This window comes from Nannobrachium achirus (genome assembly GCF_963921795.1).
Source record: "Nannobrachium achirus genome assembly, chromosome: 2".
NCBI lineage: Eukaryota > Metazoa > Chordata > Actinopteri > Myctophiformes > Myctophidae > Nannobrachium > Nannobrachium achirus.
Window position 1 is genome coordinate 65,349,644 of NC_137811.1, and position 17,155 is coordinate 65,366,798.

General features: G+C 43.3%; 1 protein-coding gene across 1 annotated transcript in view; it reads left to right on the forward strand.

Annotated features, from left to right (window-relative positions):
* myh14 (myosin, heavy chain 14, non-muscle) overlaps positions 1 to 17,155 on the forward strand; it is a gene marked incomplete at both ends in the record, with an annotated part of 100,746 nt that overhangs the window by 10,342 nt on the left and 73,249 nt on the right. Inside the window, 2 exons of the mRNA XM_080748357.1 lie at positions 3,759 to 3,965; positions 11,064 to 11,220. Of these exons, the coding sequence (XP_080604483.1) occupies positions 3,759 to 3,965; positions 11,064 to 11,220 (364 nt within the window). The remainder of the gene's footprint in view (positions 1 to 3,758; positions 3,966 to 11,063; positions 11,221 to 17,155) is intronic.

Genomic DNA, 17,155 nt, shown 5'->3' on the forward strand with positions numbered 1-17,155 from the left:
CACTCTGTCACTGTCCACTAGCTATCTACACTCTGTCACTGTCCACTAGCTATCTACACTCTGTAACTGTCCACTAGCTATCTACACTCTGTCTCTGTCCACTAGCTATCTACACTCTGTCACTGTCCACTAGCTATCTACACTCTGTCCCTGTCCACTAGCTATCTACACTCTGTCACTGTCCACTAGCTATCTACACTCTGTCCCTGTCCACTAGCTATCTACACTCTGTAACTGTCCACTAGCTATCTACACTCTGTCCCTGTCCACTAGCTATCTACACTCTGTTACTGTCCACTAGCTATCTACACTCTGTCACTGTCCACTAGCTATCTACACTCTGTGACTGTCCACTAGCTATCTACACTCTGTCCCTGTCCACTAGCTATCTACACTCTGTGACTGTCCACTGGCTATCTACACTCTGTCCCTGTCCACTAGCTATCTACACTCTGTCACTGTCCACTAGCTATCTACACTCTGTCACTGTCCACTAGCTATCTACACTCTGTCCCTGTCCACTAGCTATCTATACTCTGTCCCTGTCCACTAGCTATCTATACTCTGTCACTGTCCACTAGCTATCTACACTCTGTCCCTGTCCACTAGCTATCTATACTCTGTTACTGTCCACTAGCTATCTACACTCTGTCACTGTCCACTAGCTATCTACACTCTGTCCCTGTCCACTAGCTATCTATACTCTGTCACTGTCCACTAGCTATCTACACTTTGTCACTGTCCACTAGCTATCTACACTCTGTCCCTGTCCACTAGCTATCTACACTCTGTCACTGTCCACTAGCTTCACTTTTAGGCAATTTACAGTAGTGGACACAATGTGTATCCAGCACAAAGTACAGTCGTGAACGTCACATGCTCAACTGTGTCAGTGTTACTTATGAGTTCAGCTTACACAGTCACAGAGACAACATCACGATAGCGCGCTGCGCTTGCCTGCGTGATGAGAAAAGCCTGACCCAATCTTAAGTTTTCCTCCGAGGTGGAAAGTCTGGTAACACGAGGTTACTAAGAGACAGGAGACGGTCCCATTTAGATCCCATTGTCTGAGAGGACATTGAGGCTCATTGGCGAAATGAGAAATCCACGTGATGACTAGGTGGTCGGACGATATGTAGCGTAGGGGTGGGCGATATGGTGATAAATAAAGATATCGTATATATATATTGATACAATGAGAATAAGAGCTGGTACCAATCAAAATAGAGCCCTGGGGCTGTATTTTGATTGTCTTAACACTTATGTTGCAATGATTTTTTCCGGCCAATGTCCCGCGTTGCCATGGTTACCATAGACTTCCATGTAATTGTGCAAGTGTGTAAAAAGTGCACGCCCATGCCTAGATGATGCACCACGTGTGTAGATGCTGCACAGCTTTCAAACAAAAAAATCCGCTTGGAAATCCGTGCAGGCATTCATGATTTATCAGCCATTATGTTTTCTTCAGATGTAAACAAACATGGCTGCCATGTTTGAAAGAATGGGTTGGTATGGGGGTTAAACATGCAATTTCGCGATCGCGATCATGCCTAATACATTTCTGGAGGTCCAAAAAAAAATTTTGAAAAAAAAAAAATTGATTTTTTTTTTTTTTTTTCAAAAACGGCCCAAACTCGGGAAACTCGGGGTTGGCACAGCACTAGTACCAATACAAACTCGGGAAACTCGGGGTTGGCACCATATGTGTTAAGTACCAGCTCTTAAGCCTCTTAAACTTAAAGGCCTGTTCATACTGTCTCCGGCCACCGAACTTTTGGTCGGAGAGTTCCGACTTTCCGACGTGCAGCTTTCTGAACTCTAATTCAGGGTAATGCTTTTCAGAAGATTCGAGTGACGCCGTTTTGTAGTTGAACCGGACCTTTTGTGGTTGGAGACAGTATGGACAGCCCTTCAAGTTAAGGCATAATTGCTGGTACTTAAGACAATCAAAATAGAGCCCTGTCAGAGTTAGATTAACGTTGATAATCTTACAGTGTAGATTGAGGTCCCCGATATTAAAATGCCTTCAAATGGGGGTCCATATAAAATTGTGTTCCTTGAAATAAAAATGTTTGAAAATCACTGCTATAGCCTAAAAACATCGTCTCTTATGGGGGTCCCTGGCATATCTTTTCAAAGGGGGTTCCGCGGGCTAACATGAATCAATTTGGGGGTTTGAGAAACAAACACTGGGCTAGGAGGCTGGTAAGAGGGGCAGAGTTTGCGTCAGGCTGGGTTGGAGGGCTGAGTTGTTGTCACAAGGCTGTGTCTTCCCTCATGAACTACAGTTGTACCAAGTCCCATTCAGCTATGGCATATTAGCATTGGCTAGACAATGGCTGAGTGGACCTTTTATGTGAACCATACTATATGAGTCATCATCTGATGAATCATTCTCTCTCTCTCTCTCTCTCTCTGTCTGTCTGTCTGTCGATTCAATTCAAAGAGCCTTTATTGGCAGGAGAAAACATACCTTTACATTGCCAAAGCAAATGAGAAATGAAACAATCAAAGAAAAGTATGTACAAATAATAGGGAATAAAGAAATGTGTGTAAACAAAGTTGAGAGTTAGTAGTGCCTTTCTCTACTTCTCAGTGTCTCAGACCATCCTCTCTTTCTTTCTCTACTATTTACTCCTTTTCCTTAAAGACGTGGTGAAATGAAAAATATGTTTTTCACACTTTTAGAGCATACCCGTTGTCAAAATGAGGACATATCCATCAAAGATGCCAAAATAAACATTTCATGAAATAAGATTTGTAATTTCCTCGATATGATTTCATTCACCGGCTAAATTCCGATACCTCACGTTCTTCAACCCCACTTGCACCTGATTTTAATTAGGGAGACAATTGGGCTGCTAAGTTAGTTATCCAACTCATGATGATGACCACCAGAGTGGAGCATTACTTGTTTTAAATTCAAACGGTACATTCAAATATGTACCTGAAAACATTGAGGTGAGAAATAAGCAGCGTACATATGCTTCACACTGCCCCTCTCTCTCTTCCTCTGGCTGCGTGAGATGGAGGCTACAAACATCTGTCTCAGTTAAAGCAGCATACAAGTGATAGTGTTGTGTGTTCTGTGTGTGTGTGTGTGTGTGTGTGTGTGTGTGTGTGTGTGTGTGTGTGTGTGTGTGTGTGTGTGTGTGTGTGTGTGTGTGTGTGTGTGTGTGTGTGTGTGTGTGTGGTGTGTGCATCTTGGAAGTATCTCTCTCTCAAATTTCCCCCTTTCTCCCTCTTCTCTCCCTCCTACTATCTCTCATTCTGTCTTTCCCTCCCTCTCCCTCTATTCTCCCTGCCACCATCCCTCTCTCTCTCTCTCTCTCTCTCTCTCTCTCTCTCTCTCTCTCTCTCTCTCTCTCTCTCTCTCTCTCTCTCTCTCTCTCTCAGTTCAATTCAATAAGCTTTATTGGCATGACATTTTGCAAATGTTGCCAAAGCACAAATACAATTATGACAAACAACATAACAATATAAATCAATGAAATTACAGTACATAAACAAAGGAGATGGTGCGGTAAAGTAAAACATTATATATACAGTACATGTGTCCTATTGGTTGTCCCTTTTCTTGTGACAGGAATTTACATATTTTGCAGCTAAAACTGCACATTCTTTCTGTTCTCCCAAAAGGAGTGGCAATTTCTCTCTTTCTGTCATACCTCTGAATTCTGGGCTTAAATTATTTAAATTTTTGGAAAGAACTCCTCCCTAATGTTTGTGTATTTTTTTACATTCTCTCTCTCTCTCAGTCCGCCGGTATCCGGGAGGAGCGGGGAGACGAGGTGGAGGTGGAGTTGACGGACAGCCAGAGGAAGCTGACCCTGTCCAGGGAGGAGGTTCAGAGGATGAACCCGCCGCGCTTCAGCAAGGTGGAGGACATGGCCGACCTCACGTGCCTCAACGAAGCCTCGGTGCTCCACAACCTGCGCGAGAGATACTTCTCAGGACTCATCTACGTGAGTAGGACCCGTGACCACACAAACCCCAACCCATTTAGAACGGTTACACATTATTGTGTATTATTATTTTATGTTTCAACTATTGAAAAATAGCAGATGTACAAGCTCACAGCGCAGCACCGAGTGCCGCGCTGCGAGCTTGTAGATCTGCGATTTTTTAAAAATCGTGTCTTTTGAATCCTTCGAAGGTTTTTTGAAAAACCTATGTTTCTATGTCAGCAATCTGGCTAGCCATGGTCAAAGAAGTCTGTTCTTGTGAGACTACTGTGTCAGTGGTTCTCAAACCTTTTCATGTGAAGGACCACGAAAATTATATTTATTTGGCCACGGACCCCCCATCTCAAAATATTTAGTTCCAGGGACCACCCAGAAGCAAAATTTGAGTTACAAACGTTCGCTTTAAAAATACATATATTCAAAGATTTGCACACATTTTCACGACTTTTTCAAAAATAGCAGATCTACAAGCTTGCAGCGCTGCACTCGGTGCCGCGCTGTGAGCTTGTATATCTGCTATTTTTCACTGGTTAAAGCATTCAATAATTCTAGGCCTAAATGGGTTAAAGTCCCTGTTCTGGGGGCAAGCATTTTAGGGGGGAAATAGTTGATCTACAAGCATACAGTAGCAACCCATAGCATATACAACCCTTATGTTCCTTACTGCAGAGGTTATTATTTTGTGCACACAGCACACCAATGCGCCTGCGAAATCTCAAGGCACACCTGTCTTCATATCTGTGCAAAATAGCCTCTGTAAAACACGTTGTCAATCTTATCATTCAGTTTTTTTTACAGGTATAGAATTTGCATCTGTATTTGGTAATGACTGTAAATGTAATGGAAATGGAAAAAAAAAGTTATGAATAATATACAGCATATTGCAAAAATAATGTGTGGCACACCTGGACTGCCTTACAGTATATTGTCACTATCGGGTGGAAACCCTATATGTCCAGAAATCACGACTTTTCAATAAATGGAGAAAAAGAACCTGGATCCAACATAGATATTATTTAGTTTCTTAATACTTCCCTTTGGTGCAATATTTTTAAAATCCACAAGCTTAAACACTTCCACTTTCAACTTTTCTCAAAAATAGCAGCTCTAATAGCTCACAACGTGCCCTGATGCAACTCGTATTCATTAAAAAAACAAAAAAACAAAAAAAACATAGAAAGTTGAAACATGGCGATACAAGATTTATGCCCAAGAGCGACAATACTGTATGCAACCTGCTCTACTGGAATCAGTTGCAAAATACTGTGTGTCTGTCTGGCACGCTAGCGGTAGAAATCTAAAAGATAATGAGTTTATGAGATTGTCAGCGCCACTCACACATACATGTGTTGGGCTGTTTCTTTCTTTGCCTCCTGATGCCTTGGAGACAGGATTTGCCGGGGCGTGTAAGCTTGAAGCTATGAGACACTCATAGTTGTTGTCTTCTCCAGACAGACTTGTTGGCTCCCACCGTTTTCAAATGCCTCCACCTGCCTGCAACAGTCTGTACTCAACTCCAGAAGCTCTCACAAGGAGTAGGACAAGGGTCTTCAAACAGGGGGTCCGGGACCCCTAGGGGGTCCTCAGAGTTACTACAGGGGGTCCTCCCAAATCTTTGTGCGATAGAAACTTTTTTTCTCCTTTTTTATATTAACCACTTGAACCCATAATCTGAGAACTTCAGCCAAAAATAGCAGAACTGCAAGCTCACAACGCCTCGCGCTGCGAGGCATTGTGAGCTTGTAGATCGGCTATTTCCGGCAAAGAGAGAAGGGAAAAAGAGCAGACTAAGTACAAAGTGAAATGTCAAGTTTATTAAGTATTGACGGTTCAAGTTGTTAAATATCTGAAAACACAAATTGACATGAATCCAAAATACGCTGATCATTGTGCTGTCAAATGAAACTATATTGTACCTGTTGTGGGGGTCCCTGCTTCATCTCTCTCGTCTAAGGGGTCCTCGGTCTGAAAACGTTGAAGAAACCTGGACTAGGACATACGTAAATTGAACGTACCCCCACTTTTATCTAAGTCTTTAGAAGTTCTGTTCCAAAGGATCCAATGTAGTCACAGGCTGATACGTTTACATTTCTATTGGTTAAATATTCATGAAACCAAATAGACCACTTTCAATCTGGCATCCCTATTTTGGCCATAGGTGAAGACTTGCAAAAGATTGTCATTTTATTTTCAAGACTTTTCAAAAAGTAGCAAAAATAACACATCCGCAAGCTCGCAACACAGCACATTCTCACTGTCAAGTTATGCTGTATTGACGAGTTGAGGCCAAATCTGACCGCGCTGCGCTTATTTGATATGACAGGAGTCCCCTGCTGTGTGCTCAACGTTCCAGGTACAGTATACTGTCCCACCCCGGAATGTGGAAATGCTGTTCTCACTCCCAACTAATAATTTGCTGACGCGCCCATAAAACATTTGAAACATGGCAGGCGTAATGTCTGTCAGAGGCAGATTGAGCCTCGTGAGGCACCCCGCCCCCAGGCGAGGTAGCGAGGCACCCCGCCCCCAGGCGAGGTAGCGAGGCACCCCGCCCCCAGGCGAGGTGGCGAGGCACCCCGCCCCCAGGCGAGGTAGCGAGGCACCCCGCCCCCAGGCGAGGTAACGAGGCACCCTGCCCCCAGGCGAGGTAGCGAGGCACCCCGCCCCAAGCGAGGTAGCGAGGCACCCCGCCCCCAGGCGAGGTAACGAGGCACCCCGCCCCAAGTGAGGTAGCGAGGCACCCTGCCCCAAGTGAGGTAGCGAGGCACCCCGCCCCAAGTGAGGTAGCGAGGCACCCTGCCCCAAGTGAGGTAACGAGGCACCCCGCCCCAAGTGAGGTAGCGAGGCACCCTGCCCCCAGTGAGGTAGCGAGGCACCCCGCCCCCAGTGAGGTAGCGAGGCACCCTGCCCCAAGTGAGGTAGCGAGGCACCCCGCCCCCAGTGAGGTAGCGAGGCACCCTGCCCCAAGTGAGGTAGCGAGGCACCCCGCCCCCAGTGAGGTAGCGAGGCACCCTGCCCCCAGTGAGGTAGCGAGGCACCCTGCCCCAAGTGAGGTAGCGAGGCACCCTGCCCCAAGTGAGGTAGCGAGGCACCCCGCCCCCAGTGAGGTAGCGATGCACCCCGCCCCCAGTGAGGTAGCGAGGCACCCTGCCCCAAGTGAGGTAGCGAGGCACCCCGCCCCAAGTGAGGTAGCGAGGCACCCTGCCCCCAGTGAGGTAGCGAGGCACCCTGCCCCAAGTGAGGTAGCAAGGCACCCTGCCCCAAGTGAGGTAGCAAGGCACCCTGCCCCAAGCGAGGCACTAGCTGAGCGAGGGGCCACGGAGAGTGGTGCAAAGTCCACTTTGCTGACTCAGCGCCGTTTGAGTTGCACACAGATTGATAGGCTTGGAACAGAGTAACGAAGTTTGACGTCATTTACACATCCTACCTGGTTCCCCCCCCCCCCCCCATTCTGAATTCCCATAATAGTCCCAAAATTCATATTGCGTCATATAAGAACTGTGTTCCAGACATAAACAAATGATCTCAGCGGTTTGACTCATATGGATATGAAGAATCAACTGATGGTGAGAAAACGCCAATGTTACTGTCGCCGAATTAGTTACATTTTCACCAGAAACAGACTGTATCAAATATAAATTTTTTGATTGATTGATTATTTTATTAGACACAAATGGAGAACAGTAGAGTATAAGTATAGTCAATGCAATAGAAATTTAGTACAGTACAAGTACAGTTAAACACCCTGCCTAAAAGGAGCATCCCAAATAAGACCTTTATGTTGGAAGTCCTCTGTATTTAATTCATGGACATAATAAATAGCAAGCAAAGAAAATATTCAATAATATTGCAGTTATAATATTGCAGGCTAAGGTAAGGGGGGGTGCTCACTTCTCGCCTGTCTATAGGAGAAGTGATAACTACCTCCTTCTCTGGCCTCCTGAAAGGTGAGTTTTCAGGGCAGTTTTGAAGGATGCCAGCGAGCTACAGGTACATGTTTTAAGGGAGGTAGTCAAGGAATTCTACACCTGGGTGACCAGATGACATTGAGGCATTTGTAAATGAATTCTGTTGTGGGCCTTGTGGCCATATATGGAGCGTCCATATAGGGGCATTGCCAAATATGGGTCAGAAGTGTGATAGTCACAACAGGTCAGCTATAGCGATTGAGGCGGTATGCTGCCTTGGTCATTGAGTCAACAATGTGATGTCAAAACAGGTCAGCTATCTCAGTGGTTCTCAACCTTTTCAGGCCGCGACCCACAAAATAATCATATTTTAACTGGGGACCCCCCCAACCCTGACAAGTACAAGAGTTGAGGCATTACATCTATCAGATAAACCAGCAAACTCACTCACTCACAGTCTCACACACTCACGCTCTAACGCTCTAACGCTCTAACGCTCACGCTTATCTACGTTTATCTAGTATTCACTCGCTTCAGCAACTGATCCCAAAGTTCACATGGTATTGGCCATTAGCATTATACCAACGGTGACGGAGCCCGAATTTCATTTCTCCCAAATTAAAGCTGTTTATTAGCGTTTTCTTCACCACTTCTGTTGAACTGTTGCCAGGGTTATTGTCCGTTCCTCCAGGCCATGGGATCTGTAGCCCCACACACACACATCCCTTTCTCTCACAGTTAGGAATGTGCATGCTCTCTCTCTCTCTCTCTCTCTCTCTCTCTCTCTCTCTCTCTCTCTCTCTCTCTCTCTCTCTCTCTCTCACACACACACGCTTTCACCAGGTGCGTTTGATGTGTCTCATCTTCCAACGGGTATGAAAAAACTATGGAGCAAGCGCATACATCCCCATACTATTCAACTAAATTAGCTGTTAAATTATTTGTATCCATCATAAATATACACTCCTCCATGAGCTGCTCCTTACATTATGATGCTCCCACATATTCTCACGCACGCACCAGTTACAGTAATTTTCCCCACAACCCACACTCTGCACATATTTTGGAGCACATATCTTCGAACGGGTAAGGTCTAGTTTTGTATAACACGGTTCTATTGTGAAAATAGCAGATCTACATGCTCACAACGCCTCGCATTGCGAGGCGTTGTGAGCATGTAGATTGGCTATTTTCACAATTTCTGCCTCTAATATTTTACAATTTGGCCAATGTTTAATTTTTCATTTTAGAAGTCCTTAAATTGTCAATTTAGAAATTGGCAGATACCCTCTATACACTTAAACTTTATTTTGGTTTGTTTACTGTTGAGTGAGTGTTTCACATTAAGCTAATCATCTGGGGACCCCCCAAAATAATTTGGGGACCCCCCTGGGGGTCCCGACCCACAGGTTGAGAACCACTGAGCTATCTTACGGTGAGGATCTGCCGGGTTTGATAGTAAATGCTCCCTACGGTCGCAATTATACATAATATCCATTGTAGAACAGGGGTTTATAGGTGTGTGTGTGTGCGATCCACCACATAGTGCTGGGGCATCACCTGTGTAACTGATAGGCAGTGTTGACAGAAGCAGGGAGTCATCTTACATGGCTGCTCATGTGAGAGAGAAGGAAGGGGCCGCAGCGTCTCACCTTACAAGTGTAGAGGGGGGGAATAGATAAGTAAGATACTGTAGGTTTAGAGCTATCGATTAGTTCCCGAAAGATTATTCCACGGAATACTTTTCCCATTAGTCAAATAATCAACATTTTAAACAAATCTATTATTTTTTTACATGGACTAATGTATAGCACGTTTATATATATAACTAATTCCATTAGTCTGATTGTCTGTTGCAGCCCTGTTGGTCTTCATAGTCATATTTATGCTACTGTACATGGGTTTATACGAGAAGCTTTAATTTACATTAAATATCACACACCATGTGTACTTCCAACAGCGAAAAAGAAGGAGAAAAAAGTAATCTTCATATATCTTTTTCAAAATCAGATTTTTTTATAATAATATTTATTATAATCATTTTTCATGTATTTATTCATTTGATTCAATTGATTTCTTTGATTAAATGTTGCAGTAGATATATATGGATACATACAGATACAGATACAGATACCGGTAGATAGATAGATAGATAGATAGATAGATAGATAGATAGAAGGGAGTAGCAGAAGAGGGATGAATGAATCATTATGTGTGAGGGTTCCCTACAGATGCTTAGAATACCTGGGCTAGGTGTATGAGTATGGCAGCATGACGTCCAGTGCAATGGTATGCATCTTAGCTGTGACTCTGTAGTGTGTGTGTGAACTGTGATGCTTTGTTTTAATGAATAATGGATGGTGAGACAGAAGGGGAGTGGCTTCTTCACACACCATGGCACCTACGTTTTGTTTTTGTCCACCACTCTATTGAGCAACTTTAACCACTTAACGCTTTAACTGCCACAGTTAAAGCATGGTCTACTCTGCCCCCTGCCAGGATTCAGAGAGTTAACCTTTGAAGAATCATAGAATATTATTGTTCTTCACAACAATCCACGCACAGATCACTTTAAAACAGTGGTTTTCAACCAGTGGTCCTTGACGGGCTTCCAGCGAAAGAAGGAGAGTTGGTAACCAAATGGACCCTTGTTAAGGCTGGGCAATATATCGAAAATATATCGATATCGAGATATCAACATGCAAGGTATACATATCGACGAAGACGGCTTGAAATGAAGTATTGGTGTATGTGTCAAATTAATTGACAGACACACTATGTATGCAAGCATATAGCACCTGCAAAAAAGCAGTCCATCTGTAACCAGGTGTGGTTATTTCAATAAAATCTACCTGACCTTTATATGTGTACTGTGCAGTGTGAATGCATGGATATGCTATTCATTATCTGGGTATCTGGGTACTAATATCGTTAGTAATAACAACGTTATTGAATATCAAAGGTTTTCCTAATATCGCCCAGCCTTAACTCTTATAGATCTTTAACTCTTCAGAGCGTAAAATGAAACCAAATGGACCCTTACTGAGCGTAAAATGAAGAGTGTTTCATTTTAACACTCCACAACATATGTTTCGGTCACGGGCCTCTGGTTGAGAAGCAATCACTGAAATAAAAATGTGTCTGTGTCTGTGTGTGTGTGTGTGTGTGTGTGTGCGTGTTGAACTCCCAGACGTACTCGGGTCTGTTCTGCGTGGTGGTCAACCCCTACAAGAACCTGCCCATCTACACAGAGTCCATCGTGGAGATGTACCGCGGCAAGAAGCGCCACGAGATGCCGCCGCACATCTACGCCATATCCGAGGCTGCCTACCGCAGCATGCTGCAAGGTACGGTATAGAGACACTGGTATAGAGTCTAGAATAGATGATGCTTTTCTCCTAGAGGCATGTGGAACTAGAAAAAGCTTCAGTTCAAAAATGAGCAGCCTTGCATGCTATCAATAGTAATGAGCTCAAGGGTCACAGAGCCATGGTGGCCACCGGACCACACACGCACGCACGCACGCACGCACGCACATGTGCGCACACGCACGCACACGCACGCACACACGCACGCACGCGCACATGCTCACACATGTTACTAGTACTGTGAAATGAAAAGCATAACCATATTTTTAGTCGGGTACTCATGGAACCACAGCACAAATTGAACTGTAATGAAAATGAAAATTACATTAGGCCTACTGTATTTGTGGCATTTGAATACAGGGTTCCCACGGTCATGAAATTCCTGGAAATATTTTGAAATTAGAAAAATATTTTTCCAGTACTGGAAAAGTTTGGGAATTGATCAAGGGTCCTGGAAGGTCCTGGAAAAATTGCTATGCCTTGTCTTTGGTTATTGATTGTGTTAATAGTATACTGCTGAAATGACAAATTAAACATTGGCCAAATTGTCAAATATATAGAGGCAGAAATTGTGAAAATAGCCGATCTACCGGTAGATGCGTTGTGAGCATGTAGATCTGCTATTTTCACAATAGAAACGTGTTATACAAAATTCCTCAACTCCCCAGTCCCCAGTTAAAATATGATTATTTCGGGGGTCACAGCCTGAAAAGGTTGAGAACCACTGGCATACACTACCTGTCTTTGGGCATTGCGCATAGGAGTAAGCGACTTGTTATTAAGCTGAATTATTGTTATATAGTCCTGGAAAATGGGTTAAATATTCTGGAAAAGTTTTGGAAAAGTTTTGGAAATGAATTGGTAAAAATGTGTGGGAACCCTGTGAATAGGAAAGCTAAATAAGCAACATTTTTTCAGCACTGCAGTCTGCTGCTGTATCCATCTACCAATATAATTCATTGTGCATTTTCTGGTGCTCTGTCAAACAGTGCCAGCTCTGGAGAGAAACTAATGTCCAGCTAGCTGATAATCTATTCTATGCACTTAAAACTAAAATGTACTTTCCAGTAAATCTCTTAGTTACACCAAATTTGTTCTTGTTGACCTGGTTTTGAACAAATAGTTTGATATAATTTGTATTTGTGTAAATTATTTTCATTTGGACAAAGGAGATAGATGGTCTCTTGTCAACATGGCCGTAGTCATTTTGTCGTTGTGGAGAGTTCGTTGATTGATTGATTGATTGATTGATTGATTTGATACTTTATTAACAAATTGCAAACAGTACACGAGTAGCGAGCACAATTGCGCAAGCAATGCAATGCAAAAAAAAAAACAGGAGCAATAACATGTATATTTACATAAAACAGTGCTCAGGGGTCAACTTGATGATGGTACTATCTGGGGGCAAGCTAGAAGACTTCTAGGTCCTGTTGCAATTTGCTAGATGTTCTTTTAGGGTCGAAGGATGTTGTCATCCAGGTTATATGAGTTTCACCACTGAATATGTAGCTTTGTGCAACTGCTGCACAGTAACTTGTGAACTTTGAAGAAAATGTTCCCTAAAGGCTTGTTTTCACTACAGTTCCGGAATTTTTCCTGCAAAATAATTAGCATAATAATTTTCAACTTGCCGGGAGTTTTGTTTTTTGGGTGTTTTCACATGAGCAAAAATGCTGGCATAGCAATAAAATACATCGTTTTCACTACTAAACCGTGGCGGTATGAAAGTCCGTGTTGCCAGACTTTGCGAGAGAAATAAGCAACCAGGTGTACGAAAATAAGCCCCAAAAAGTGATATTATCTAGGCCACACAAGCAATTTAAAACTATAAGCATCGCCACATCAGCTACTTGACAATTGCCGACCTAAAAGATCACAACAAATAAAACGCAGCCAGAAACGATCAATATATACTAGGGATGTGAATCTCGACCACTGACGCGATATGATACGCACCTCGATACACTGCCAGCGATACGATATAATTGCGATACATTAAAATCCTGCCGATACGATACATCACGATTTACCCCTGTTCCCGACACGATGCGATACGATTCACGATTCACCACGATTCAAGCCCAAATCCCAAAATGTACAAAACATAGCGACTAAAAATGTATGAAATTTAAATTCAAGGCAATTTATTGTTTCACTGTAGTACTAGGCTCTGTCTAACAACCCAACATATAGTATTCTGGGAGAACACAAAGCTGCTGGCTATTGTAGAATTGTTTGATAACTAATCATATAGTAGGCCTATGTCATTATTAGTAGGTCTATATGTCTTCAACTGGGGGCCAGGGACCCCAATCCAGGGTTATTACAGGGGGCCTGCCAAATATTTGTGTGATACAGTAGGCTATAATGCCTAGCCTACAGCGAGGGTCCCTGCTTGATCTCTGTCTGAGCTAAGGGGTCCTTGACCTGAAAAACAATAAAGTCCCTCCCTGGTTTGTATTATTATATTATATAATTATATTATATAATAATATTATATAATATAATATATATTATATTATATTATATTTTATCCAGGATTATGCATTTTTTATAGCCAAAATGTTTTAAAAACAGACCTACAAGCTCACTGCGCGTCGCATCCACGACGCATTGTGAGCTTGAGGGTCTGCTATTTTAGGTGCGACACCCTTGTACTGCGATGTATAAATTAGGCTTCTTTCCCAGAGCAGAACTAGCAGCAGAGAAAGTGAGAGAGTTGCTTGCATCAAACAGGAAAGTTGCAGAACAGTGACAAATACTTTGTTAAAAGCAAGCAGTAGTCCTACAACACCCAGCAACATTGTTGTTGTGTGTGTGCGTGCAGTTAATATCAATCAATTGTCCGTCGGAGATTCGCTAAGAAACGGCTGTTGATTACATATCACTCAGCCTGTGCCACTCTGTGACAACAATCAGCGCAGCGGACTTGGATGTTATAAAGCTAAGTAGGCTACTGTACTACTAATCTTGCATCTTTTTAACCCGTGGGGCTGCTAGTTCGTCTGTATTCACTCGCATTTCGCTGCACTGTCTGTCTCCCTGGTTGCCTGCATGCAGAGCGCAGATGTTGTCCGAGTCGCAGCTCGTGTTAAAGACTGGCTTTTGGGGAGGGGGCTGAACGCTGGGCTGATGATGGTGCATTCAAGGCGCCTCGGAAACACAGGATAGAATGAAATACTATATGGAAGAACCGATACAATCGCGGAATTTACCGATCCAGTCACTCACGGTACGATCCATCACGATTTCAGCCGTCTATTGTACCGGTACACACTGAATGAACCGATTCACTCGTATCGCGGACGTTTGTATCGCGATTACGATCCGTACCGGTATATCTTCGCATCCCTAATATATACAAGCAACTTTACGGAAATCAAGACCATAGTCTCTTATAATTAGCAGACATGGCAACGGAACCTGCAGCCCGCACCACACTGTCTGGAGTCTGGACGCTTGCTAAAGCAGCAGCGACTCACTTCTGTTCGTCTCTCTTTTTCTCTCTCACCAATGGATTTAACAAGTTACAAGAAATATTCTTCATGAAACAACACACGTGAACCTTATGTGTCACATAAGGTTCAGAATAAGGTTCAGAAAGGATCGCTTATGCAACGTGTTGTTTTTTCTTTTTTTCTTTTTACACGTCACCGATGGATGACCAGACTGTATTCCTCGTCGCTCGCTGCTCAGTAAAACACTTTACGACGAGAAACTATTTGATGCAGATGCAGCTCTTTGAGTTGGTAGCTTCCAACTTCCATCACATCACATGAGCGCATTGCGTCCCAATCAGACAAAAAATAGGCTATAGCACCGTAAAAAGAGTTGGTAAAGATTCCAGCTTTCATCACATTACGAGCGCATCCCGTCTCCCTTTCTCCAGACCGGACTTGTATCAAAACCCACACAGCTTAATTACAAATAGGCTATAGAATAGCCTACAAATAAGCTTGAACCATGAATTGAGCAAGCTTGCATTTATCAGCACCGCGGCCGTATAGGCTGGAGATTGTAGAAAAAAATGTCTTCTGTATTTGGCAGGCTTACATAACATTCGAATGCAATATGGATTCTGAAGCTTTCAATCCCAATTACAATGCTTTAACTGTTAATATTGGCTCCTTGCATGCACCTGCTTGTCCGAAAAAAGTAAAAATCACGGTATGCCGTTTTCACTGTGGGGAAATGTCTAATCTCCCAGTACTTTAGGCAAACATTACTAGGTATTTTCCCGTCAAATTTTGGACTACAAAACTCACGGAAGACAAAATAAGTGGCCGTTTTCACATGGCGTGAATTTCAAAATTGCCGTCATTTTGGAAAAAACTTCCAGAAGTTTGACTCAGTGAAAACGGGGCTTCAGGTGACATATTATAGAGCAGTGGTTCCCAAACGTTTTAGTGTCCATATTCTGAGAACTTAAGACAAAAATAGCAGATCTACAAGCTCACAACGCTTCGCGCTGCGAGGCGTTGTGATCTTGTAGATCCACTATTTTTGGCAAAGCGCTTAGAGGGGAAAAAGAGCAGACTAAGTACAGAGTGAAAGGTCAAGTTTATTAATTATTGACTGTTCAAGTGGTTAAATATCTGAAAACACAAATTGACATGAATCCAAAATACACTGATGATTGTGCTGTCAAACGATGAAACTTTATGGAATCTATGAAAAGGTTGTGGGGGTCCCTGCTTCATCTCTCTCATCTAAGGAGTCCTTGGCCTGAAAACGTTGAAGACCTCTGCTGTAAAGCAACACCAGCAAAGGTGCTCCTCTTTAGATTATTTCCGCAATGTGGCAGTCGTCCAAATTCGACTGATTATTTTTTCGTCTGTGTAGTTGATCTGAAAGTGAGAGGCGGGGCAAAGTGACAGATGACAAATGACAACCCTGTTCATTTAGTTGTGGCGATGATGATGACGGCGACATATTTGATCATTTGTAACAGAACAAGACAAAGCTTGTCAAACAGTTGTTCAGACAAACGTCTTCAAAGCAGGCACGTGCACAGAGAATCAAAGGGGGCTTGAGCCCCTGCCCTGTAAAAAAATGCCCTCTCCAGACCATGAATGCAGTTTTTACTATGGTGAAAGAAATGCAAATGCCCTCTTTCCATGCCATACCTTAAGGCAGCATTCAAGAGAATTGCCTTGTCCAAACTCTCCTGAACTTGAACGCAGCATCTTATGTTGAAAGAATAGCCGTGTAGAAAATCCATGCCGTTATGCCACATCTCCACTCCAGTATTGACTTAATTATGCTTAGTTCAGTGTGGTATCAAGCACCGAAAATAGCCGACCTCGCAGTGCGACGCGTTGTGAGCTTGGAGGTCTGCTATTTTCGATATTTTTTCCCCAAAGCCCTTTTAGAAATGTCAGCCCCTGCCTCTCTTACATTCTCTACACGTCCCTGATGGCAGCGACATACGGTATTTGTTTATTTGCAACAGTACAAGACACTCGTCAAACAGTTGTTCGGAGATAGTTCAAACGTCTTCGAGGTAATCCCTTAAAAGCAGCCAGCCTTGGAGCGAGCAACATGTGTGCTTCAGGTCATGCTGTCACCATCTGACAGGACGGGCTGGATGGATGAGCGCTGACACGTTCAACTGTTTCATTCGACTCTCTTTCTTTTTGTCTCTCTTCTTTGTTCTCTCACTCTGTCCCTATTTTTCTTTCTGTACTGCTTTTCCTTTCTCTCTCTCTCTTTCTCGTTCCCTGTCTGTCTATATAACCAGTGGTGCAAAGTAACCAAAGTACTGTACTAGTATTATTACCACCAAACATACCCTTATTTTCCGGACTATAAGGCGCACTTAAAAGCCTTTAATTTTCTCAAAAAACTACACTGCGCCTTATAGTCCAGTGCGCCTTATATATGGATCATTCATTGACATTGACATTCCCTT